Below are 27,426 nucleotides of genomic sequence, written 5' to 3'. Positions count from 1 at the left end.
AGTGGACATCATTGTGCAGGACCCCAGAAGTGGAGGTTCGAGGATGCTCTGTGTAATACTCTTGCACAGAGCAGGTAATTATAACGTGGATTATTTTAATAATATAATAAAAAATCAGCCTTTACTTTTTTTTTACTTATCTTTTATTTTATTTTATCAAACATATAACACAAGAAGCTACAACTGGCAATAGAAAGAATACATATTCCACATAATTCATCATACGTCAGTTCTTGATCTATACAATCATCACTCCTATTTCAGCATTATCTTATACTACTTCCCGCCCCCCCCCCCCCCCCCCCCCAAAAAAAAAAAAACTGTCCTCAGCCCCTTTCCCTGTCTCAAAAGTGTGATATCAGGGGTCTGTTTAGGCCCCTGGTATCTCACCAAAGCCCCCTAATGGTGCTCCTAAAAAATTGTAAAAGAAAATAATAAAAAAAACTATTGTAAAAAAAAAAATAAAAAAAATAATAATTGTAAAAAGTAATAATAAAAAAAGAATAAAAATAAACTACTGACAACAGTCCCTGCCCACTGACACCATCAACTGTTCTACTGACGCTGTCTATTGCCCTACTGCCCTATATATATATATATATATATATATATATATATATATATATATATATATATATATATAGATCTATATAGATATATATATATATATATATATATATATATATACATACGCATGTGTGTTTGAGATTTGGGCTGCACACCCTAATGTAATAGGCTGCGCACACCTATGAACAGCAATAAACCTCTTGAACAAGCATGCGCATAGCCATGCGTTATAAAATTGTGTTTCTGTGCAGAAGACTAGAAAGCTGAAAGCTGCTGCTAATTTTCACAGCAGTGTGCTGGGAGCTAGAATGAACTGTAATGTAATTCACAAATTCTGTCACTGACAGATGACACGTCTTTTATAAATCTATGCTGCTGGGCTGTTTTCGTTATTAGGAGTAATGCAGTGGAGGCTTTATATGCAGGCTTTTTTTTAGGAAATCAACTGTAGGTATGGGCATACATTCTGTTGTTCATCTCAAAATTTAACTAGGCACGGACCAAGTGGAAAGTAAATGTTTTATACTTATATACATTTAATAGCCCCATATGTGGCAAGTTCATACAATTCTGTAAAGAATATGTTACTTTTTATATGCTGCTCTTGTCCTGTACTGCTAGAAACAAATTATGTTATTTGAATCCTTTCTTGTCCATATGTGCATCAATATATTTCTTTAAATACAAGTAAGTTCGAAGTATGACTTATTCTGCAACCTCTTACTCCTGATCCCTGCACAGTACATTACATACTACTGACCTCTGAACTCTGTGTTACAATCTACTGACCTTTGAATTTTGTGTTACACACTGACCCCTGCACTCTTTCTCACTTCCTCCTGACCCCTGCACTCTTTGTCACTTACTCCTGACCCCTGCACTCTGTGTTACTTATTCTTGACCCCTGGACTCTGCATTACCTATTCCTGACCATTGCACTGTACATTACATACTACTTAACTCTGTTACATACTACTGACCCCGCAATGTGTGTTACATACTACTGATCTTGGAACTCTGTGTTACTCACTACTAACCCCTGCCCTCTGCATTATGTGCTGCTAACCCCCTCACATACTACTGTCCACTGAACTCTGTTTTACTTGTGACTCTTGCATTATGCATTAAATACTACCGACCAATGTATGTTATTTACTCTTGACCCCTGCAAAGTCCTGACTAAAATGTAAACTGAATGCAGCCAGCCAAGCCAGAACTTACCGCAAACATCCAGTCTGGAACTAAGCTGAGCCAGCTAGGCTAAAACTTAAACCAATCAGCCAAAACAGAGCTCAATCCAGCCAACCAGCCATTCAGATCAGAACTTAGCCCAGTCAGCAAGACCAGAACTCAGCTCAGTCAGCAAGACCAGAGCATAACCCAGCCAGCCAGGCCAAAACCCAAACCAGTCAGCAAGTTGACATGACCTTCGTGTTTGGGTCGACCATGAGCTCTACCCAAACTCAAGTGCTGCACATTTCAGAAAAACGAATGCAATAATTTGCCACAACCAATTACCATACTATTCATGTACTTCTTGGCCTTTGAATTGAGGTCAGGTGTTTTTGTGTGCACGATCCAGGAAATTACAATTTTGTTTTTTGTTGTATCTTTGTTTTGTGAGACAACTGAATTCAACATCAGGAAAAACATTGTTTTATAGTAGAGAGGTATACTGTAGGCCAGACATTTATATTATATTTATTTATTTTAATATTTTTTTACTGAAAGCCTAAGGCCCCGTAAACACGGTTGGTTTGGTCCGATGAGAATGAACCGAAGTTCATTTTCATCGGACCAAACCGACCATGTGTATAGGCTATCGGTCTGGTTTCCTTCAGTCCAAAATTTCTAAACATGCTTCAAAACCGAACCGATGGACCGCTGCCCCATCGGACTAAACCGATGGTTAGTACAGAAAAGCATCGGTTCAAAACCCGCGCATGCTCAGAATCAAGTCGACACATGCTTGGAAGCATTGAACTTCGTTTTATTCAGCACGTCGTGTGTTTGACGTCACCGCGTTCTGACCCGATCAGATTTTGGACTGATGGTGTGTACACATACCAGGCCGTACGGCCACTTCAGAGGTGAACCGTTGAAAACGGTCCGACGGGCCAGTCTCATCGGTTTGGTCCGACCGTGTGTACGGGGCCTAACTCTAGCCAAATAGTTTTTGTTGTTTTGGATGCAGTGGGGAGGTGTTCTAGACAAGTAAAAGAAGCAATGACTGGTAGCAGACCACTGATCAGGATAAGCACATACCAGTTGAGTACAAATTCAATTAAAACAAAACTCAAGAATAATCTAGGACATAAGCAGCCATAGATTATTCCATAAAGCACATGCTTGATTAGCGTACAGGAACAAAGTGGGATATTCCTGTATACGTTGCAGAGACCTGAGCAGCAGTGCTAAGTAGCAAACACTGTGGGGTTGATTTACTAAAACTGGAGAGTGCAAAATCTGGTGCAGCTCTACATAGAAACCAATTAAGTTAAAATAAAATGTGTCAAAGCTTAAAGAAGCTGAAGTTATAAGCTGATTAGAGTGCACCAAATTTTGCACTCTCCAGTTTTAGTAAATCAACCCCTATATGGCTTTAGTATGGCTTTAGTATGATTGTTACCACTACTGGCAAAGATGAACCACTTTAAATTCAAATTAATGGTTTAAAGCCACTAGAGTGTAGACTCTGACTGGATTTCACAGCCATTAACAAACAGCTTTTTTTTCTTACCCCACGAATGCTTCCCGACATATGTTCAATTCTTAAAGGGAAACAATCAATATGACTGGCGTCTGTTGTTTTTTTTCATAACTACTGAAAGGACTTCACTTTTTTGTAAATGTTAATTGTAATAACCCTCTTAACCATCTTGTATCTATGCCTTAGCATGCACTTCTGTGGCGCAATAGAGAGTTTTCATAAAATGCAGATATTGAGACTAATGAACATATTAAGTGCATACAGTTATTCTATGTCACAGGGATCCTGTTCTGGGCCTACATAGGTTTATATGCTTTACTATACGTCACTTAAGCCTTAATAAAGTGATGGAACCTGCCATTCAAGTTAGAAACAACATTCAATAATAATATTTGCAATACAAGTAAAAGTGTTTATTTCATATGCATGTCATATACATGTAATCCCTGTATAAGGAGCCCCTAAATACGGAGTGAATTTACTTGTCAAACTCAGAGTTACAAAACATTTTTTTTAAAAACAAATCAGCTGCATTGGCCAATTGAAACTTTAAAATGTGTTCACAGAGCTACCTGAAGTACTTCAGTAAAAAATTAAAATACTGTGGAGGATAAGTAGCCTGAGAATCTCTGTATGCGTGACCACACTAGAGAGAGCATTCGTAAATGAGCACATCAAGACAAAATTAAATTTACAGTCACTGAACAATCAGCCCTTTGGAGTTTCTTTGCATATTAATGAATGTGTTGCCTTATTTTGAACTCATCTTAGTGAAAATGACAACAATTCACCTTACTTACAAACCTTCCTTTTAATCCTTACAAATGAAAGATGAAAAACTTGGCAGTGTCAGGATTTAGGATTACTGCACATTAAAGTGGTTGTTCAGTGAGATCTAAAAAAAAATAAAAAGTCCGCAGCTACAAAAACTGAAGCTGCTGACTTTTGACCACTTAACCCCCGGACCATATTACTGGTCAAAGACCAGAGCACTTTTTGCGATTCGGGACTGCAACGCTTTAACTGACAATTGCGCGGTCGTGCGACAGGGGCTCCCAAACAAAATTGGCGTCCTTTTTTTCCCACAAATAGAGCTTTCTTTTGGTGGTATTTGATCACCTCTGCGGTTTTTATTTTTTGCGCTATAAACAAAAATAGAGCGACAATTTTTAAAAAAATGAATATTTTTTACTTTTTGCTGGAATAAATATCCCCCAAAAATATATAAAAAAACATTTTTTTTCCTTAGTTTAGGCCGATACGTATTCTTCTACATATTTTTCGTAAAAAAAAATCGCAATAAGCGTTTATTGATTGGTTTGCGCAAAAGTTATAGCGTTTACAAAATAGGGGGTATTTTTATGGCATTTTTATTCATATATTTTTTTTACTAGTAATGGCGGCGATCAGCGATTTTTTTCGGTACTGCAGCATTATGGCGGACACTTCGGACACTTTTGACACATTTTTGGGACCATTGCCATTTTTATAGCGATCAGTGCTATAAAAATGCCACTGGCAGTGAAGGGGTTAACACTAGGGGGCGGGGAAGGGGTTAAGTATGTCCCTGTGTGTTATCTTACTGTGGGGGGGGGCCTCACTAGGGGAAACACTGATCCTCTGTTCATACATTGTATGAACAGAAGATCAGCATTTCCCCTGCTGACAGGACCGAGAGCTCCCAGTCCCCGCTCTGTAACGAGCAATCGCGGGTGCCCGGCGGCGATCGAGCCCGCCGGGCACACGCACGGGAGTCGGGGGCGAGCAGGGGGCGCACGCGCGCCTCCGGCGGCGCGCACGCGCCCCTAGTGGCCACTCGAAGAGCGGACGCATAGCTACGGGCTCTCGCCCAGAAGAGCCGACCTGCCGCCGTATAATGACGGTGGCTGGTCGGCTAGTGGTTAATAAACAGACACCAACCTGTCCAGGGATCCAGCACTGTCCTCACCCGGTATGGTTCTTCACCGCTCTTTTGGGTTCCTGGCGCCGGAATTTTAACTGTGGGCAGCTGGCTGTGACTCTTTGCGGCTTCACACCCGGCTGCCCACTGCGCATGCACGAGACACATTACACTTTGTGAAGAGTCCCACAGCCTTCTGGGACCTATGACATGTCTCAGACTGCCTAGGCAATCTGAGTGGAAGTGGGAGCGGGTACCTGTCAAAACTCGCTACCAAGCACGTAACCCCTGAAGACGTCAGATGTAGGCTGACCAAACTGCGTTGGGTGGTGTTTGAGATATGGTCAGCTAGAATGCAGGTGGAGCTCAAACTGGCGATTCTTATACAATATACGCTGATCCCTGTTTTCTTTATATAAGTACAATACAACCTTCTTTTTTAAATAAATGATTTGAAATACTGCACCACGAGAGTGTTCTTTCCTCTCCCTCTCTATATGACAACACTGGAGCTTTAAATACGTTATCTCTCTCTCTCGCTCTCTCTCTCTCTCTCTCTCTCTCTCTCTCTCTCTCTCTCTCTCTCTCTATATATATATATATATATATATATATATATATATATATATATATATATATATATATATATATATATATATATATATATATATATATATATATAATATATATATATATAGATTTACTCTTAGCTTGTGTTCTGATATAATGCAAATTAAAAAAAAGTATTTACTTTCTGTCCCAGTGACAATGGTCACCAGGATCATTTCTGGCAATAGTCACCAGATCTGTCAGTGCTTGCAGAGGAGAGAGGACACTCGAGCAGCATCCTGGCTTCAATTATTTGATTCTCAGTGCTGGCTAGCTAGAGCGGTGAGCTGTGAGGCATCTCTCTGCTCATATGCTTACCCATTAAAGAGCAGTTTGTGTTGTTTTTAATATGAGTACATTTTTTTTATTAAACATCGCATAGGTTTTAGTCAAACAGAGAGCACTATGTGTATACGTTTTTCTTCCTGAGCTGGTACACTGTGAGTTTCCTTATCTAGGCTACCCTGAAGGGGAAGGTTCAATACTCAATTAGAGCTTGTGTCATGGCTACTCACAGGGATTATGTGCTTTTGACGTTTTATAATTTAAACATTGTAAATTTGGGCAATGCAAAACTCCCGTATGCGTGGGAGTGACATCATCACTGCCCAATGATTGAGAGTAGCTGGTGTTCCATACCCGGAAGCTGTACGCTCTAAGATGTCAGCAAAACTCCAGGACATCACGTTGATGGAGCCAAGGTGCATATACTGTGGTTCTGCTTTAAGTTGATACTTTATTACCATGTGCACCTTTTAAATGAGATTGATATATTTGCCTGTATTCATTTGTATTCACTTTTTTTTTAGCTCCTTTGAATCTTTAATTGTAGGATAGGTATTTGAGCTCTGCACCATTTTTATTCATGCTTTGGGTACCGTGGCTTTTAGGATTGTAATAGGTGAGCATAAGATTTTTTTGTTTAATCTCGTATTGCAGTCAAAATTCATGCAATCTGCATGAATGTGTGTGACATTCTTCCAACTAATGTTTTTTAAATAGACCCTAGGGTAGTGATGGTGAACCTTTGGCATGCGTAATACAGCTGGCACGCAGAGCCCTCTCTGTGGGCACGCTAGCTAAGTTGCCGGATCATTACCCAGGTCATATGACTTCTAGCTGGGCCGCCTGTGATTGATGCGCTGAGACAGCCGTAGCGCAGTAGGCCAGAGCCTGCCTCACAGAGGGGAGGAGGGGGAGGGCACATGCGCCAAGTCCATGACCTCTCACCTCAGAAAAATTCCAAGTATTTACAGAGGGAAGAGAAGCCCCGTAGAGCGGAGCACTGCAGCATGGCACCCTCCGCCACCCAGGGCAGCTCCTGCGAGTGTTGAGGGCAATGGGGAAGAATGGCCAATCCTCTGCAGAGGACTATATCAAAACTGAAGGGAAAGAGAGCCAAGAATGGGCTGCTGGGGGGACTGGAGACTAACAGAGAAGGTAAAGGGGGGCAGAGGAGGGGAGTGAGAGAGACACCGACCGCACTTGGTGGGGATTCCTAGAGGAGCAATTACTGTAGTGGACCATGTATCATCTCCTCCTGGGAATCGGACATATGGTGGGGTGAGTGGAGTTCTGTCCGCCACCCCCCTTTCCTCTGGACGCAGTCACATGGCTTCCGACATGCCGCTTGGTACACCTGTTGCAGTTTGGGCATTCAAAAAGGATTGTCATCACTGCCCTAGGTAGTTTACAGCATAAATACATTTTTGTTAAAATGGTCTCTAAGTCTAGTTGAATACGTATAAAGAAAACAATATATAATACTTAATCCCAGTGCTTAGAATTTACTTACCTTTAAAACTAACACCTAAAGAGACACTACATGCTGGTTTAATAAAAAAATAAAACATTTACAATTAGAGAAGCAAAGAGATCAAGTGATCATGTTACTGGGTCTTAAATAAGGTATATAATGAAAAAAGAATGAATGTCATTAGCATGTTGATGACAGGAGAATAAAAAAGTCAGGGAAGGCAAAAAATAAGCCAGCTAAACTCTAGATTAAAAGTAAAACTTAACTCTCCCAAACAAATGCTTAGTTTTGTTGAGCACTGTAGGCAGCATCTGATTTTATTTTTATTATTTTTGCTAAAAATATACAGTTTTCCTCTAGATGCAGGGATGGACTGGCCATTGGGACTACAGGGAGTTTCCCGGTGGTGCGATGGCTCAGTGGGCCGACTTCAGTGACAGCACACTGCCGCCCCCCCTCCGCTCCTCTGTCTCTCCCTTCCCGCAGCGCTTACCTCCTCTCCCTCCCCGCATCGCTCACCTGGGGGGAACAAAGAAGCAGGGTGAGGACCAGAGGAGCAGGGGGGACGACAGAGGAGCATGGGGGAGGGGGACAGCTGACTCAACAGCTATGGCCTGGGAGTTTCTCACTTCTGCCTAATCTTGTCCCATAAGGGGGGGCATCAAACTGATTCTTTGCCCGGGTGAAATAATTTCTAGCTTCCTCACTGGTACTGCCTATAAGAGTACCAGTACCAGCCGTTCTACTCTAATAAAGTAGTGGCTAGTGGCTAGTGAAGGGGTAGAGGGGGCTTGGGTGGTCGGGGGGTTTGGGAGTTGTCCGGCCGCCGTGGGAGAGATCTGTCAAAGTGGGCCAGTCTGGATGAAGTCCAGGGCCAAATTTGTGTCCCAGTCCAGCCCTGTCTAGATATGTAGAGAAATCTCATGCTTCAAGCCTGTATAGAAATCTTTTGCATCTGGAACTTAGGGTGCTGACCATAAGAAGCCCAACCATGCTCCACAAACTCAGCAAGGAATCAGGAAGTCACACACTAATGGCAGTTTGCATCCAATATTATTAATGCCGGGCGAAGCACTCTTTTCCAGTTTTAATAAAGTTTGATGTGGTCTAGCATCATTGGTGTGTGACTTTCTACTTTCCTGCTCTTTGGTTCCCTGCTCTGAATCTTGGCTGAACATCATTATTTTTCTGTGGCATGCTATTGATTGTATGTTGGCATGCTTGCAAGTTGTCCAACTCAGGACAGTGCAAGAAGGAATGTCTGTGGTTCCGTTTTTCTTGGCATAATTAAATTGAAAGCTGGACATATAAATAAAAACACCTTTAAACCTACCCTTCAACCTTACCCTTAGGATTTGTATACATGGTTCTTAGAGATGAGCTGGGCATCCTCCAAAGGCACCTTGAGCATCAGAACTTTCACTCTTCTTTTGTTCTAGTGGGCTGGGTCATTCCGGCCCTGCAGCTCATGTTAACAAGGAGGTAGGCTGCAGAGGAAAAAAAATGTGAGTTTGGCTAAAGATGAGTTATGTGTTTTTCCCCAAACAATTGAATAGCAGCTCAAAGGAATCTCACATGCAAGTTAGTCATGCTTGGCCACCCTGACCCTTAAAGGGTTAGTTCACCTTTACCAAAGAACTAGCTAAACAGGTAAGGGGTGCCCGTAGATAAAAACTGTGCATCTTTGACTAAAGTTAGATAATACCCTTGCTATGGGTATAGGCCATTTACACACCTCCTGAACCCTGGTCAAAAAACACATTATCCCATCCTGCCTTGTTGCTAGGATGTTGCCAAAACACACTTAGCCCTTATTTCTGACCCTTGTCATCACAGGAGAGAGCTTTCAAACTCCACTATCTCTTCCAATGCCGCATCTGGGCCACTATCTCTTCTGTTGCAGCATTGATGAGCTCAGGGCTACTTTAACAGAGAATGGAGGGTGCAGTCATGGAGGTTTGAATTAGCTGAGAGTTTCTTAGCATCATCCTAGCAATAAGGCAGAAAGGAATACTGCCATCTCTGGGAGTTTATTCGGCTAGGCTTTGTGAGGTACCTAAATGTCCTACACCTATTGCGAGGACATTATTCAACTTTGGTCAAAGCTGCACAGATTGTTTTTATCTTAGGCAGTTTTTGGGTAAAGGTGAACTAACCCTTTAAAACGCAACCATATCCATTACCAAACACCCAAATATTATCTTGACGATCATAACAGTACTAGTGTTGAATGGATACAAAGCGAGAAAGTTAGGGACTTTAAATTATGCCATATGCTTCATTTAAAGTCCCGAACATTCTCACTTTTGTAACCGATATAGGGATGATGACATCTTTTGTGCCTCAAAGTCCTGCCCATTTTTCTTTTCATGCATAGTGTTGAATGGATATAGCAAATTGTTTGCTTCAAAAATAATAATAATAAAAAAACTTCCCTTTTTGCTGCAAATACAACAAATCCCCCCAAAAAATGTATTAATGCATAACTTCAAGAGAAAAAAAAATATTAAGATAACATTAAACATAACTGTGGAAGATGCTTATTGGAAAGATTTAAAAAGAGAAATTTGAATATATATTAAACTTTGTGTGTTGAAGAGAAATCATTTTAGGAAAAAAAAAATAAGAAAAAAAATGCTTAAGGAAAAAAATGAAGGAGGTCATTATTTCATGGCTTGGGGTTACTTGGCATCTCTACTGGGCGAGTGCTTGTCACACCTGACATTATCACGTTGTGCAAAAGCATTCCCATTTTAAGCATTTTCTCCATTCAAACCAGGATAGCTGTTCCTTCCAATTAACTGCACTGCAAATTAACATTTTAAACCAAAGCTACATAATTACAATTGCAGATTAAAACTCATTCAGCATTTCTTGTTAGATGATCTGTATAAACAAGCCTTAGCTTAAGTTTGCATTTTAATAAAGACATTTCATACACAAGTTTGCATTTTATTAAACAAATCTTGAACGCATTATTAAAACATGTTTTTAAATGCCTTTCCTAATATAGGAAATAGTTTTTTTTAAAACTAATAAGTACATAAAATGTATATAATAAAAACATTCTAATTATGAGATATTGGAAAGAGCTTAAAGAAAACATATTTTTACAATATGAGGCCTGATTTCACTTTGAATGCTTGGCAAGTAAATTGTTTTTTTTTTTTTAAATGAACTTATTTGCTGGAAAAATGCTCCCAATTTTTGGGATTAGATCAAAATAAACATAATGACCATTTTATCGTGCCTGTTTCTCAAATCAGATGTGGAAAACATACTAAGGATTCTGGGTATGTTTACTGTAATTGATGCTTAAGGTACTTGGTGTCTGATTACTCTAGGCTCAGTGGATTTTAATTGCCATTTTATTAGGTTAATTAGAGGTTCTCTTGTTATCACTGTATTAACTGTAGAGTGATAGTTTGGGAACTGCGTTTCCCAGCTGGCATTGCTCTACTATCTGCCTACTCATTGGGCTGAATTCTGCCTAATTTTTCTAACAGAAACAAACTTTAAAAAATATATATATATTGCATCTTACCCCTTGTAGATGTGCTGGCTGCATTCATTTTCATAAGCTTTTTTCCCTTTATTTTCACACTTCGAAGAATGACAACCCTCACTGACGGTACTATATACATGAAGAAATGTCTCCTCATTCCCATACATAAGAAGGAGGTTGGTGCCAACATTTTGAATGTGATGTCAGCAGCCCCAAGAGACTCAGAGCTGTCACTCAATTGACACTCTAAAGTTTTCACACTTGCTTCTCTCCCTGGCAGCCGTCAAAGGGTATGGTAGATGGGTGGGTAAAGATGGCATCATGTCCGTTTGCGTACATAAAAAAAACAACATTGGGTTCCCTTTGCTGCACACAAGATATGCCCTCCACTAGCAAGGTTGGAATGGCTGTCAATCTCATCTAAAGCATTCTAGTAGCCAATTTCCCTCTTGCTGTTTAAATCCTCCAGCATTTCCCCTTCCGAGCAGAAAGCTGTGTGGCCTTTCTGTATCAGATCACCAGCAGTACCAGCACCAGCTCTTGAGGCTGGTTTCCAGCTTATTTTTCAAAGCTTATTGATCTCACAGTGATTAGGGAGCTTGCTGATTTGCCCAGCTCTGTAGCTGTGATTTTCCAACTGAACCAGGTAACATGGAGATCTACACTTCACAAGTATTTGTTTCCCTTTAGACTTTAGAGGATGATTACTACTGAATAGAACAATATTTGTTGCCATGAGCAGCAGTAGAAGTAAGTGCATACTGTCTTATTTTACAGGTAGGTCTTTGCTAAGTACATTTAGCATAGGGACAGGATCACTATCATAAAAAAAGTGGAGTTGTGTCTATATCCATGATGATGTCAAAATTGATTACCTGGGGAAAAATAAAATGTTGCTTTAATTAAACTATAGATATGTTTAGGCAATAGAGATCTAATCTAAACGTGTTTAAGGGGGTTAAAAAGGTACAGGTAGAGGTACTCTAATCAATGTACCTTACAGTTTTTATGCAAATCACTCTCTACAAATAGAGAGCAGTCTTCAGTGTAATTCTATTGTTATGGCAGGTGCACACAGAACATACAGTAAATAGTATTCTACTGTACATGTGTTTTAGAGGTAAAAGTGTTATAAGAAAAAATATACTGCACATTTCCTATTGCTGCAGTTCCCCTCGATGGGCATGCTAAGGACAGGCTTAAAGGAGTTTTAAAGGAAAAATATTTTTGGGCTAAAATGAATGTCTGCAAGGTAGACAGACAGAATAGTGTAATGATTCTGTTAAAAAACGAGTAAATACCTATTAAATTCCTTCATCTATATCACCTCCGGCATTCTAGTTTCTGATCTCTCATTCATTTCCTGGTTTGCGGCGCTCGTTCATGTAAGAACTACATTTCCCAGTATGCATTACAGCACGCCCAGTATTTCACACCTCCTTGAAGTCTCTAACACGTAGAGAGCGTCCTGCCGCACAGATGTAGTTCCCAGGAGGGGGCGAGCACGTCACTGACCACCGCAGTAAAGCCTCCCTTTACGGTGGTGAGTAACAATCAGACAAGCAGGAAGTGAACAGAACAGAGAAGAAATAGAGCAACTTCTGAGCAAAAACTAACAATGAGGAAGTGAAAAGAGGAATGTCTGCAGGTAAAGGATGCTTATTATGAAGAAAAAAAATCCTTTACAACCCCTTTAAAAACTGAAGGACAATCATGACAATGTGAACAGCTATGAGACTCAGTAAAAAAATATTCTTTTTACATGTAGACTACACATATGAAATTTTTAACTATCAGAACATCCCTCTCTAATATCAGCTGGGAGTTTGTCACAACAATTTACGAATCTGGAGAAAATATTGCACCAAATATGAACAAGTCACAATAGTGCTTAAAATTCTGGAGTTGAAAGCATTGTGAAATGTGAAATAAGTTTAATTGGAAAGAAACCTTACCATGGTCGCACAGGCTGTCTTTATTCTCAAGGGCGAGTTGGGTGGGATACACATGTCCTGGAATTTTCTTATATTGGTGGTCAGTGTGCACCCTTGCATTGGTGGTCAGTGTGCCCCTTATATTGGGGTACAGTACTCAGTGCAAACATTTATATTGGCGGTTAGTACTTAGTGTACGTGTAGACAGGTAACTACTGTATGTTCTTGTTATACTATGTGTTGCACATGCCACTTATTTTGGTAATGCTGTTACTTTAACTTTTATGGCTGATGCTGTGGGGGTTGGGTCATGTATGACATATATCCCCTGCAGATATGTCACATCTTCTGTCTTTGAGGGGGTATATACAGTTCTGTGCAAAAGTTTTAGGCAGGTGTAAAGAAATGCTGTAAAATAGCAATTCTTTCAAAAATATCTATTTTAATTGTTTATTTTTATCAATTGCCGACCACTGGGTCTATGGTCTTCAACTTTTCCCTTTTCTTTGTGCTTCTTCAAAAGAGCTTGAACAGCACATCTTTAAACCCCAGTCTGCATTGCAATTACACCTTATATTGGTGGTCACACCAAATATTGATTTGATTTGGATTTTTCTTTTGTTCGTTGTCTGTAATGTTTATTGGGGAGAAACTGGGGTAAGCAGGAGAACAAGTGTAGTGGTGTATAACGTACTATTGTGTGTCACAAGAACATTAACTCTGGGAGTAAAAGCCATTTAACCCTCCAGGTTAAGATGCATTGTACAATTACATGACAACACATACAACCTTCTGGATTGGGACATAGAAAATATGTGGTTTGTGAGGCAGGTGTTGGCAGCCCTGAGGGTGGTAAAGGGCACCAATGTGGCTTTTGGTCCCTCACCTCATGGCTCGATCTCCATCTTGGAGCAGGCTGTTGCACAGGGTTAGTCTAAACCTGGCATTTGGGTCCCAAGAGTACATTTTGGCATATGTAAACAAGATGTGGCATCAAGAGGAGATGTGTTGGGCTGGTAAAGTGTGGCTCATATTCAATGTTCTTAAAATGCTATTGAGTACTAAGAGTGAGAGTTCAAGATTACAGTGTCCCTGGGCTTTCTGCATTAAAGGTTACGGTCCAGGAAGTACTTTGGTGTGGAATACCACTTAATATGGTTTGTGGATGCATAACCTGCAGGGGGCGATCTACCTACATGCATCCTTATATTGGAATCCAGTGCTCAATGTGCTCCCTGACATTAGCAGTCATTGCTTGCTGTGCTCCCTTAAATTGGTGGTAAGGGCTGATGGGGGTGCTGGTTTACTGCTTGTCCGTTGCTGCACAGAGAATACATATGGTGTGGAAGCACCACCCACATGAAAAAGCTAAATCTGCCTGCAATCAAAATGAAGATATATAGAGCAGTGCAAAGGGTTTCAACAAAACAAGGGACAGTAGCAGCTGCTGATGAGGAAGCTTTGGTGAATTTTGGTGGTGCTCTAGCACCCAGTGATCCTATCAGTTACACACTTCCCATGCTAGGGAGGCATCATTTGTACTGTATTTAAGGAGGAGCAACGTTGTTAACCTAGACCACTCTTCTGATTTGTACTGCAAAAATGTCTTCCTCTCTTCATCTCCATTTCATAAGGGGAACTTTTTTGTAGTTCACAGACGATAGCTGGGGAAACTGATAATATTGTTTGCATTTTTAGCTTTGTGCACAGGAAGAATTTTTTCTGACCTTGCAGAAAATGAATGCAGCCACCACATCTAGGGATTGATAACCTGCACTATATCACATTTTTATTCTTTGGTTTCAATATACTTTATGTAACATTTGACTTCTTTCCAAAAAAGGTTTTATGAAATGAAGGGAACTATTCTTTATGTCATGGTCCTGTTGCAATGACAGTACACTAATATTTCATGTCGCAAGTGAGAACTGCTGGTGGCCATATTTGATGTAAATGTTATTGTCTTTGTAGGGCTTGCTTGGAGCCTGTTTACACTTCTGCACTTAAAGGGGGGCTGTCGTGGGAGCACAGGGCCTGCCATTCTAGATGTCTGATTTCAGCACTTTTTAGTTTAGACCCATTAAAATCATTCTTATGTGAACCTCTATTATTTTCTTATGACATAAACACCTGTATATTTAAACACCTTTTAGTGTGAGAGATTAACTCCAATAAGTATAAGGTGTTTGGGAGAAGAGATGACAGGAATATCTTTTTTTCTGCCCTGAAGCTGACAATCCACATATTACAGACTCATTTTTGACCTTTCCCAGTTTCAGAGAATTTGGGCAATTAGTTCAGCAGGATGTGTACTATATGGCCTCAATCAAACAATAAGTAGCTATGGCCCAGGTGCTGCAACATCCCTAATTTTATTGGTGTGAAGTGTATGTAACTGTTAGGCCTCGTACACACGACCGAGAAACTCGACGGGCGAAACACATAGTTTTCCTCGTCGAGTTCCTTGTTAGGCTGTCGAGAAACTCGACAAGCCAATTTTCTCCATTCCCGTCAAGGAAATAGAGAACATGCTCTCTTTTTGGCTCGTCAAGTTTCTTGACAGTTTCCTCAATGAAAATGTACACACGACCAGTTTCCTCGGCCAAAAAATATCTCCCAGCAAGTTTCTTGCTGGTTTTTGCCGAGAAACTCAGTCGTGTGTACGAGGCCTGACTGAGTGCAACATAGAATTATTTTTTCTTGCTGAAACACAAAATTGTGTGTGTAGAAAATCTCTTGCACTGAAAGAAAGCTCCCATATGTAGTAGCAGTTATGCAAGCTGTGGTCTGGGTTTCCTTTATAGAGCACTTTAAAGCCATGACAACAGTCTTGCTTGAGTGGATCTAGACAAATTGTTAAATCAAATTCCCTCTATTTCTGGGAAGAAGAACAAATGTCTAGGCATTTGGTTACATGATCTCTGCAGAACGGGAAGGTCAACAAATCTGAGCTCCAGTCCTGTCTATCAACAGAGATCATGTGACTAGCCTTGGTAAGTTCTTGAAGCAGAATGTTGTCCAATGGACGTGTAAATATATTAGCCTTTTTTTGCTCTTTATCTATCCAATCAGGGCCATTAACATTTAAGCATAGGTCAAGGGTGCCTATGTCCTTAAAGCAGAACTAAACCCTCCTATTCTTTTCAGCCAAGGAAGATGCCATCTGTTTTGATCTGCAACTGCCATAGTGCTGCTTATGTGATTAGTTATGACACCAGCCATTTGATAGTTTGACAGTTTGGGTGGGAGCACAAGCATATGTGATGTTACAATCCTGGGATGCTGGGAATGTACTGTAAATGTTTTTTTTTTTCAAATTGTTAAATCGAAGGCTTTAGTAAAGTTCCACTTTAAATTATGTTCTCTAGGGCTCTCAACTGCAGTTCCCAGCCTGTTGCAGGGTCCATTACAAAATTGAAAGACAATTCGTAAATAAACAACTTGACTTAGCTGTACCGGTCTTAATTTTGTTATGACCATGTAGGAGGGGCAGAGATGCAAACCATTGCATGAAAATGTTGCCATCACTGTGTCTGAGATCTAATGAGTCCAATCAACAAATTAAGTCCATGCTGCACTAACTCCAGTGCCAAAGGACTATGCAGTGGCTGCACAGCAGAGAGATCTCAAGTTCAAGCATAAATAAGGCAGTGAGCAAATCAGTTTTCTCTTTTCAAAGTCTTCTGGTGAGGTGCCACCCCTTTTATTACACAAAAGAACCGACGATCAGTGACATGTCACTAGGAAGAACGGGGAGATGTTGTCTTTACACTGACATCTCCCCGTTCTTCAGCTCTGTGACCCAATCAAGGGATAACGGCGGACATCAAGTCTGCGTGTCCCGCGGGCACGGTCACGGAGCTTGCGACAGAGACTTTACAGGCGCATGCGACCACACGGCCAGCAAATTAAAGGGGACATACATATACGCCCATTTGCCCAGCCATGCCATTCTGTCGACGTATTAGGCCCCGTACACACGGCCGAGGAACTCGACGTGCCAAACACATCGAGTTCCTCGGCCAGTTCAGCACTGAAGCCGCCGAGGAGCTCGGCGGGGCGAGAGCTCCCATAGAACAACGAGGAAATAGAGAACATGTTCTCTATTTCCTCGCCGAGCTCCTCGTCGGCTTCCTCGGCCGAAAGTGTACACACGGCTGGGTTTCTCGGCAGAATTCAGCCAGAAACTCGGTCGGAAGCTGAATTCTGCCGAGGAAACTGGTCGTGTGTACGGGGCCTAAGTGCATGCGGCAGTCAGCAAGCGGTTAACAGTAAAAAGACAAAATCGGAGCACATTGCACACTTAAAAGATGAGGATAGGAAGATGGTTACAGATGACACAAAGAAGGCAATGGTACTAAATGCCTTCTTCTGCACAGTTTTTAAGCAGGAAAAATTATGCCGCGTACACACGATCATTTTTCAGCATGAAAGAAAACGTTGTTTTTCAGCATGTCTAAAAAAACAACATTTTCCCTACTTCATCATGAAAATGACATTGCCTACACACCATCGTTAAAAAAAAATGATCTAGCAAAGCGCGGTGACGTAAAACACGTACGACGGCACTTTAAAGGGGAAGTTCCATTTCGCCTTTGGGCTGCTTTCGCTGATTCCATGTTAGTAAAAGACGATTCGCGCTTTTTTGTCTGTTACAGCGTGATGAATGTGGCGGGAAATTTTCACACGGAGCATGCGCAGAACGTTCAGCGCGGGAGCGCACCTAATTTAAATGACACACGCCCCATTTGAATTAGGCGGGCTTGCGCCGGACGGCTTTACGTTACACCAACGTAAGTTTACACGCAAGTGCTTGGTGAATCAGGCACTTGCGCTGAAAACTTGCGGCGGTGTAACGTAAAGATACGTTACGCCGCCGCATATCTCTGTGAATCTGGCCCTATAATCCTGCCACTTTATAAAGAGGTTAGGTCTCATCTGGAGTTTTCCAGACAGTTCTGGTCACCAGTCCTCCGAAGGGATGTGCTGGACCTGTTGAGAGTCCAAAGGATGGCAACAAAACTAATAAGGGGACTGAAGGACCTCAATTATAAGTAACAGCTGCAAACACTAAATGTATTCTCGCTAGAGATGAGACATTTGAGAGGAGACATGATAGCGATCTACAAACATCTCAACGGGGATACCAGCATAGGAAATAAACTATTTAGTCCTAGGGAGTGTAAAAGGACAGGGGGCACACATTGAGACTATAGGAGAAGAGGTTTAACCTTAGACTGCATAGGGGGCATTTCACTGTTAGGGCAATATGGATGTGGAACTCTCTACCACGGTTGGTCATGGAGTATGGATACTTTTAAAAGACTCTTAAGGCCCTTACACACGATCGGATATTCCGACAGCAATTGTCCGACAGACATGTTTTGTCAGATAATCAGACCCTCTGTATTCTCCATCGGACAATTGTTGTCAGAATTTCCAACAACTAATGTTGGCTGTGCATGCTCTCAAATTGTCCGACAACAAATGTGTTACGTCAGATCATCCGATCATGTGTACACAAATCTGTCGGACTAAAATCCAAAGTACAAACATGCATGCTCAGAAGCAATGCTAACCATAAGACAACATTAGCAGAAGTTGCCCAAAGTGGTGTGTGGCACTAAAGAGCTGAAAAACCACGTAGTACATATAGTACGTCACTATATTCGTGGTTGTTGGCTGAAAATGTTCTGCCGTGTGTATGCATACCAAGTTCACAGACAATGCCCTTCGGACAAAAATCCACGAATTTGTCCGATGGAAGTCTGATCGTGTGTACGAGGCTTTAGATGTACATTCTAAAGGACACAACATACAGGGATATAGGGAATCATTATAGACACTGAAACACATACACCTACACAGGTTCAACTGGATGGACTAATGTCTTTTTTTAGCCTCACCGATTATATAACTATGTAACGTCGGATCGCTAGTACAGCCACTCCGACTGGAGCTGTCAGTTTTTTTCTGTTAAACTCACTGGGCGTGTACCAGACTTTGAAGTGAAGCTCAAAGTAATACCTTGGTTTCCTCCCACACTCCAAAGACATGCTGGTAGGTTAATTGGTCCTAGTATACAGTATGAATGTATGAATGTGAGATAGGGACAGTAGCTTTATAAAGGCAGGCACTGATGTGAATGTACAATATATACATATGTAAAGTGGTGCTGCAATTGTTTGTGCTATATAAATTCCTGTATTAAATAATAAATAGATATTTTTTATTGTGAATGATCCAGACAACCTAATATTGACATACTGTTAAGCCTCTGTGTTTGCTTTGACAAAGACAGCAAAGTAATCTGAAAATGTAATGACTGGCACGGACATTTCCAGATTATCCTTCACTGTTCACACCTTAATATGCTTTACATCACATAGAAAGTAACATGCCAGGAGAAAAATATTTCAAATCAATAAATTTTCCATAATTAATCTATTAAAACCCTAGACATCTAACTAAGTTTACTGTAAAAAAAAAATGCAATTTAAATTATTTGCCTATACAACATTTTTTTTTTTCATTTCTCTCTACCATTCCTGATAAATTATAAAAAGTTAAAATATAAAGCACATTCGTTTAGCAGAAAATTCCCAATGTTATCTCTTGGGGAGAAAACTCTAATCTGTGACCATGAGAATGACCCAAAAGCTCGATCAAATTTGTTACATATTAATTTCAAACATAGCCTTTCTAGAAAAGATCAATTTATTTTCTTTATGTGTGCAATTTCAGCTCTAGGATACAAAATATGTGATGGAAAGAAGCAAATTCCCAGAAGAATGCTTCATTTTAATTCAGTAGACAGGATGAAAAAGTGACAGTTTTTGTGCTGGGCTATTTGCCTGCTGTCGACAAAGGAATCTCTTCTGTTCTTTGTCAAATAATGATCATATTATGTAGAAATGCCAAACTGTCAATACAGTGGGTTGCTACAAGGAGGCACAGACACATTAAGTATCTTTAATGGGATAAAACTCAAAGAAATATGCATGTATTGCAGAGATATACTGCTTTAATAATGTGATTGTCACTGCTCACAAGCCTCTAGCCATTACAGTGGAGCTATATTCTTTAGTTAGTACATTTGCATTGTTGTGAAACACTGTTACATCCCCAAAGCCTTCTATCTTTTAATTTTGAAAGTTATAAGGTACAAGGCATAAAAGGAGGGTTACAGGGGGATTATTGTGAAGAATAGGGTTAAGCCCTATACACACTATCAGTTTTCCTGAAGGTTTTTCTCTTCAGGTTTACCAAAAGCATGTAGTGCAAGGGCCTGCCTGATTGCATACAAATTAAAACCGATGGAAACGGACTGAAGGACCGTTTCATCGGTCCAAACCGATGGTGTGTGGGCCCCATCGGTCAGTTATCCTTCGGTCAAAAATTTTAGAACTTGCTTTAAAATTGAACCGATGGACGCCTAACCGATAGGTCAAAACCGACGGTTAGTAAGCAAAAGCATTGGTTAAAAACCTGTGCATGCTCAGAATCAAGTCGACGCATGCTTGGAAGCATTGAACTTATTTTTTCTCAGCACGTCGTTGTGTTTTACGTCACCGCGTTGGACTCGATCGTTTTTTTAACTGATGGTGTGTAGGCACATCAGACCATCAGTCAGCTTCATCGGTTAACCGATGAGAACGGTCCTTCAGACCGTTCTCATCGGATGAACTGATCGTGTGTATGCGGCCTTAAAGTTTGACCTCATATTACATGGTTTTGGTAAACCAAAGAGAAAAACCTGCAGGAAAACTGATAGTGTGTATGGGGCTTTACAGGGAGGATGTATGTAAAGTATAGGTTTACAGGGAGGGTTCATGTAAAAATGTGGGTGAAATATTTTTTTCTCCATAACTGTAGACTGAGAGGGTTAACATCAAGAGTATGGATTACATGGTAAGCCATTGTATAGGTTAAGAAGGTTTGTGAAATTAATAATTACAGGATTACAGATATGGTAAGTGTGAAAGATAGGGTCGCAATAAGGGTTAGCACAACGGTCAGGGTTACATGGAGGGTTAGTTTAAAAGTTAGGTCTACAGAGAGGGTTGGTATAAAAGTCAGGGCTGCGGGGAAAATTAGTGTGAAGGTTAAGGTTACATGGAAGGTCAGTGTGGAGATTAAGATTACATGGAGAGAAAATGTGGAGGTTAGGGTTTTTAAGGAAGGATTAATGTTGAGGTTAGGTTTACAGTGAGGATAACAGTAGAGGCTAGCACTACTGGAAGGGTGTGTGTGGAGGTTAGGAGTACAGTTAGGGTTATTATTGTAAAAATGGCTTACAGGCATGGCAAATGTGAAGGATAGGGTCACAATGAGGGTTAGTGTGAGGGTTGAGGGTACATGGAGGGTTAGTGTAAAAGTTAGGGTTACAGGGAAGGTTAGTATGAAGGTTGGGGTTTCATGGAGGGTCAGTGTGGAGGTTAGGATTACATGGAGGATGAGTGTTAGGTTAGTATTTGCAAGAAAGGTTAGTACTGAGGTTAGGTTTACAGTGAGGGTAACAGTGGAGGCTAGCACTACAGGGAGAGCTAGTGTGGTATAGGCAAGGTAATGTAAAAATTAGGGCTTCAGGAAGGGCCAAGTGAGTATGTGCTGCTGGAGAAGGGGGATGAAGTTGAACATGTTGCCTTGCCATGTGAAGGAAAGGTACAAGTTTACTTTAAGCTAACACTAAACACCAAGGGGCAGATCCACAGTGAGAGTACGCCGGCGTATCTACTGATACGCCGCCGTACTTTCAAATTTCCTGTGTCGTATCTTTAGTTTGAATCCTCAAACCAAGATACGACGGCATCTGGGTTCGATCCGACAGGCGTACGGCTTCGTACGCCTTCAGATCGTAGATGCCATACTTTGGCGTCTGCTGGGTGGAGTTCACGTCGTTTTCCGCATCGGGTATGCAAATGAGCTTTTTCCGACGATCCACGAACGTACGCGCGGCCGTCGCATTCTCTTACGTCGTCTCTATTCGGCTTTTTCCGGCGTATAGTTAAAGCTGCTATTTTGCGGCGTATAGATAAACTTGCCATGTTAAAGCGGGGGTTCACCCTGTTAAAAAAAAAAAAATGTTTTTTTTTATTAGACCATTACATTCGGCATCGTAGCGCGAGCTACGGTATGCCGGTCTTACATTTTTTATCCCCGTACTCACTGTGCTATCGATGATTGAAGAATCCGGGGAATGGGCGTTCCTATGGTGAGAGAAGGTGATTGACGGCCGGCCCTGGCACGTCACGCTTCTCCGGAAATAGCCGAAATAGGCTTGGCTATTCACGGCGCCTGCGCATAGCCTGTGCGCAGGCGCCGTGAATAGCCGAGACCTACTCCGGCTGTCTTCGGGGAGCGTGACGTGCCAGAGCCGGCCGTCAATCATCCTCCCTCTCCATAGGCACGCCCATTCCCCGCGGGAGTCGGATTCTTCAATCATCGATAGCACAGTGAGTACGGGGATTAAAAATTTAAGACCGGCATACCGTAGCTCGCGCTACGATGCCGAATGTAATGGTCTAATGATGTGAAGGAGGGTGAACCACCGCTTTAAGTAAGGCTGTCGTTCCCGCGTCGAAATTTGAATTTTTTTTATTTTTTGCGTAAGTCATTCGTGAATAGGGATTGATGTAAGTCACGTCTAAGTTCAAAAAATGACGTCGTTGCGACGTCATTTCGCGCAAAGCACGGCAGCAAATTTAGAAACAGGGAATGCGCAGTTCAATCGGCGCGGGGACGCGCTTCATTTAAATGAATCACGCCCCCTAATCGCCGATTTGAATTCCGACGCCAGAAATACAGTACGCCGCCATAACTTATGGCGCGAAATCTTCCTGGATTCGACTTAAAGCCAGGTAAAATACGGCGGCGTAGCGTATCTCTGATACGCTGCGCCTATCCATTTTTATGTGGATCTGGCCCCAAATGAGCTATGTCATCATTGTGTAATGTAAACTCATTAAACAAACTGAAAATGAAATGATTAAAATATGACTAAAAAGTTACAAAATGCATCATTAGTGGAATATAATACTATTTCAATTAAATAGATAGTAATACATGGCTTCTTAATTATAATGTTATTCTTTTGTTTGATATAAAGTGCTATTGGTAATGTATTTGTTTTTATTGTTCTTGCAGGTATTTATGAGCCGGCATTTCTTATATAACTGCAGTGAACCTACCCTGGATGTGAAAATTGCCTTTTGTCAGGTGTGTGTTCCTTACAGGTAAAACAAGGTACCGTATGAATTTGTTATTCCATTGTTCTCTCCAAATTGCTCATTGTTTGTCATTTCACCATTTCACTTGTTAGCGCTCTGTTTACATGTGAATAAAGTTTATAAAGTTTGCTTACAGGGGAGAATGTAACAAATCCTGCTTCGGATACACCCAGAAGGTGGAAATACATTTATGCGTGTTCATTGATGTCATATGTGTATATAAAACCACTAATTTGTGTTGCATGGTTGTCTAGCTGTCAGCACTTCTTTCAATGGCTCTTTATAACAACATTTCCAGTGGCTTTACACTATTGAATAAAGTCATTTTTCCAGCATGGAGAAAGATTTTTTTGTCTCATTCTGCATATTTTCTTTTTTTTTTAACAGAAAGAATTCTGCATATTTTCATGACTCAAAATGACTCAATTTTAATTATGTTATCTAAAGATTCTTGCTACAAGTATGTGAATATTTGTAGTGTGGCATAGGAAGGAAAACCTGCACAGGTTTCCTTTGACAATTCATGACAATTCATTTCTCATATAGTCTAAAAACTAAGAAGTATAATAAACCTGATGCTAGAATATTTATCAGAGAAAAAAATATGTACGGAGCGAGTAAATTACATGACTCAAAATCACAATCAAATGTGCAATCAAGGCTCATTACAGAAATCAATAATCCATTCATTAGACTTCATAAAAAAAAACCAATATACTCACAAACCTGAAGGAGAAAAATGAAAACTCTGTGCACCCACATACTAATAGGTTTTTAATGAATTTGTAATCCATGCACTGTAGAATATTCGATTGGGAAAATAATGAAATTCATGACATTTATGTCATGTTGACATAGTGTATTTTTGTTCTTCTTTAAAAACTTTTAACTTCTGATTTAATTTAAAAATAATCTGTCATGTGAGTTATATGCGGACATTGTCAGCCTTGTTTTTTTTAAATGTTAGTTACCAGGTTTTCTTTGGCTAAATCAGTAGTGCGACTGACCTTGGACAAGGATGGAGGAAGGAAGTATGCAGGAAGTAAAGTCAAAATTACACTCTCATATCTCTCATGGCAAGCCTTATTTAAATTAAAGTTTAAAATTTAAAAAAGAGCTTGTCCAAAAAAAAGAAAATCAGTTTTAACCTTCTGAAAATATAAAGCCTTCTGATCAGACCAAAAAAAGTCTTGGGGTCTTTTAAAAAAAAAAAAACTGCATTGCAATTTGCCCATTGAAAGTGCACATGACATAACCTAATGAAATGTTTTTGTTCCATTTGCACAGGGTGAATTGCTCTTCAATTTTATTGTTTCCTGATATGTGTGCATTAATCCAGTATGAAAAAAACTCTATGACTAAAGTGTTACCAAACTCATAACAGTAAAACCAGTGTGTATATGCAGTAAAACATGCTTGTTATACGCACTGTGAAATCTAAGGGGTTAATGTAGCAGGGGATGATTCTTGTGCCTGCATACATTTTCTAATAGATGTCCCTCATTCCCATGTCAGAAAGTTGGAAGGTATGCATTTGGGATTTGGGACTTGTTTAGACTGTGAAACATGAGCTTTTAGTTGTGCTTTAAGGCTGCACTCCAGGGACAAAAAAAATCTTTACCCTCGGCAGTGGTTCCCCCTCTCCAATGCAAAGGTTAACTGCTCATTTGGTCTAGGGTATGAAGAATAAGGTCATATACGTATCCTATTCTCCACTCCCGGTTTGCTCCACTTTGTGCAATTTGATCGACCAAGGTGCCTTCTCTTCGCAGCCCAACCAGTTGCAGCCAGAGGACCCACCTATGATCTGGAGCACCAGCAGCTGTGAGTGTGAGGAATAAAATGCAAAAAGTATATCACTGTATCTATCATTCCCCACTGCATTTTTTCTGTGCCTTTAGATAAGCTTTAATAGACTAGACCTCAGAAAGGAGTAATAATATCCACAACATCACTTGTTTATTAAAACTAATGTGCTGATCATCACCATCTCTAGATTTTTTTGTATTACAAGTCCAATTAACTGCATGGGTAAAAGATAAGCTAGGGTTGCTGGTATGGGTTACTACGCAAATTGCTCTTTGCCTTATCCTTATAAGCCATTAGGCGAGGATTTCTAGTCTGTGACTTATCCCAAAAGTCAAATTATGATTCTTATTTTGGTTTTGCCTTTGATTTAGCAAATTAAAATGTGTAAGACAAATACATTATTTGCCATGAACTAAATATATGATTTCCATGATATCTCGGTATCTATTGCTGTTTTTGTACATTTTGTACATTTTATGGAAGTAGGGTTTACTGAAAAAAAAAATTCCTTAAATCTTTAATAATGTACTGTACACACAAGGCAAATATATGACTTTGAAATGAAATATTCAATGCTCTTTTACCTAAGTTACCTCATTATTATCTAACATTTTTATAGTATAGCCCTGCCACAGTGTGAGTATAGGAAAAATACACACACGATTCACATTAAAGCGGAAGTAAACCCATCCATAAAACAGTTTCATTTCCGGCACGTGCTGGAAATGGAACACTCCCATTGGTTGTGCTCTCAACCAAACTGTCAAACCATCCAATGGCTGGTGTCAAAATTGGTGTCATAACTGATCACATGTGCATCATCATGGTAGTTGTATATTAAACAGAGGCAAAGATGGCAGCTTCCTTGGCTGAAAATGATAGGGGGGTTTACTTACACTTTAATGCTGAGTGCGGGACTCCAGTGCAGCGATCCAGTGTCTGTACTGTACCAAATACCCAGTTTTCTCCAGGTTTTGTAATCCCAATCTAACTTCAGAGTGTCTTGGGTGGGACAAAGCCTTCAATCCTGTGTCCAGGTTTTACTGGAGACCTGCAGGTTGTATAAATGTGCAGTGTGCACACCAATTATAAGCAAGGAGCTGGCCATAGCTCAGGGCTTCCAGTAGGGGAGAAGATCCAATTTGCAAACAGGTGTGTATTCCTGGCAGAAGGCCAAGACTCAAGAGCCTTCCCTCCATTTGGAGGAATTCTATGTTCATCGGACTGAGAGAGTTGAGGTGGCAAGGAGATCTTGGGGACTAAGAAAGCCGGAAGTGAATCCGTAAGTCTAGGGGAGTGAGAGAGCCTAGGGTGTCGGAGGAACCCCTACTGAGAGGCCAGGAGTAGTCCTGTATGCATGGGGACTATGACTACAAGCTGAGGGAGCCAGGAAAGCCCAGAGAACCAGGAGAAGCTGGGTGAGATGGTCTGAGAGATTAGAGACAAAAGCAGTGATGCTGCTGGGAAGAGAGCCAGATGGCTCAGCATTTTCACAAAAAAGCACATCATTGTATTTTTACTTTGGGTATCCATAAATCAGGGGCATACCTAACCTCTATTGGACTTCTGTATGATATTAATATTAGGGTAGTAAAACATCTTATTATGAATAACACCTACTATAGTTAAAAAACATCTGATGATTGCAATGCTCCTGGGTTGGATCCAAGCAGAGAAGCTTTGATGGCAGAGAATACATAGGGGTTGATTTATCACAGGCAAATAGATTGTTCACGTTGCAAGTAAGTTTTTAATTTTGCAAGGAAATATTGCCTTAGCTTAGTGATTTGCTAAACTAAAGGAAAAGTCCCTTGCAAAGTGAACAGCCTGTTTGCCTTTAGTAAATAGACCCTGTGGGGTCACTGGAAGGCTTTAGCTAGGTTGCAGATTTTGGATGGTCTTATTTTTAGAAACTGATGTTTAGACGGGGGTAAAGGCTGCATCTACGTGGCGGAAGTATAGCCGGTGTGTAATCACAGGTTATTCCCACTAGTAACCAGAGCCAAAACATAAAACCAGAGCAAGGGCCAAACACTTAGTCATAAAAAAGAACAGGGGCACAGCAGGTAGAGTCAGGGCAAACTAGGTCAGCATCTAAAGACAATCCTAAACATAATAAATGTTGAGTGAGAGTGTCACACCAGTCAGGAATTGTACACCCCTTTGAGACGAACAGTAGTCCTGAGCTTACAAAAGGGATACTGATTAAGCAATGCATACTCTGTGTAGGATGACCCAACAGAAGGAGACATAGAGCAGCAAGACCCGGTAGTGCTCCAGAGTTATTTAAAGTAGAGGGAGTTTAATAAAAATGATCTAGCGTACAGGAAAGTGTATTTCTCAGAGCTGCATTACCCATTGTAAAATGAATTGACCCTGGCTTATTTTGGACACTGAAAAAAACATG

At 40.6% G+C, this 27,426-nt stretch overlaps 1 protein-coding gene across 8 annotated transcripts in view; it reads left to right on the top strand.

Moving 5' to 3' along the window:
* Nucleotides 1-27,426, top strand: part of MAPK10 (mitogen-activated protein kinase 10) — a 275,129-nt gene that overhangs the window by 123,054 nt on the left and 124,649 nt on the right. For 6 of the 8 annotated variants that reach the window (XM_040326632.1, XM_040326622.1, XM_040326629.1 and 3 more), the window contains exon 2: nucleotides 23,128-23,199. In XM_040326632.1, the coding sequence (XP_040182566.1) occupies nucleotides 23,128-23,199 (72 nt within the window). Of the gene's footprint in view, nucleotides 1-23,127; nucleotides 23,227-27,426 lie in introns of all 8 variants that reach the window. The other 2 variants (XM_040326634.1, XM_040326633.1) reach the window with 2 other exon arrangements.

This window comes from Rana temporaria, chromosome 1, assembly GCF_905171775.1.
Source record: "Rana temporaria chromosome 1, aRanTem1.1, whole genome shotgun sequence".
NCBI lineage: Eukaryota > Metazoa > Chordata > Amphibia > Anura > Ranidae > Rana > Rana temporaria.
This window is presented reverse-complemented; position numbering and strand designations above follow the sequence as displayed.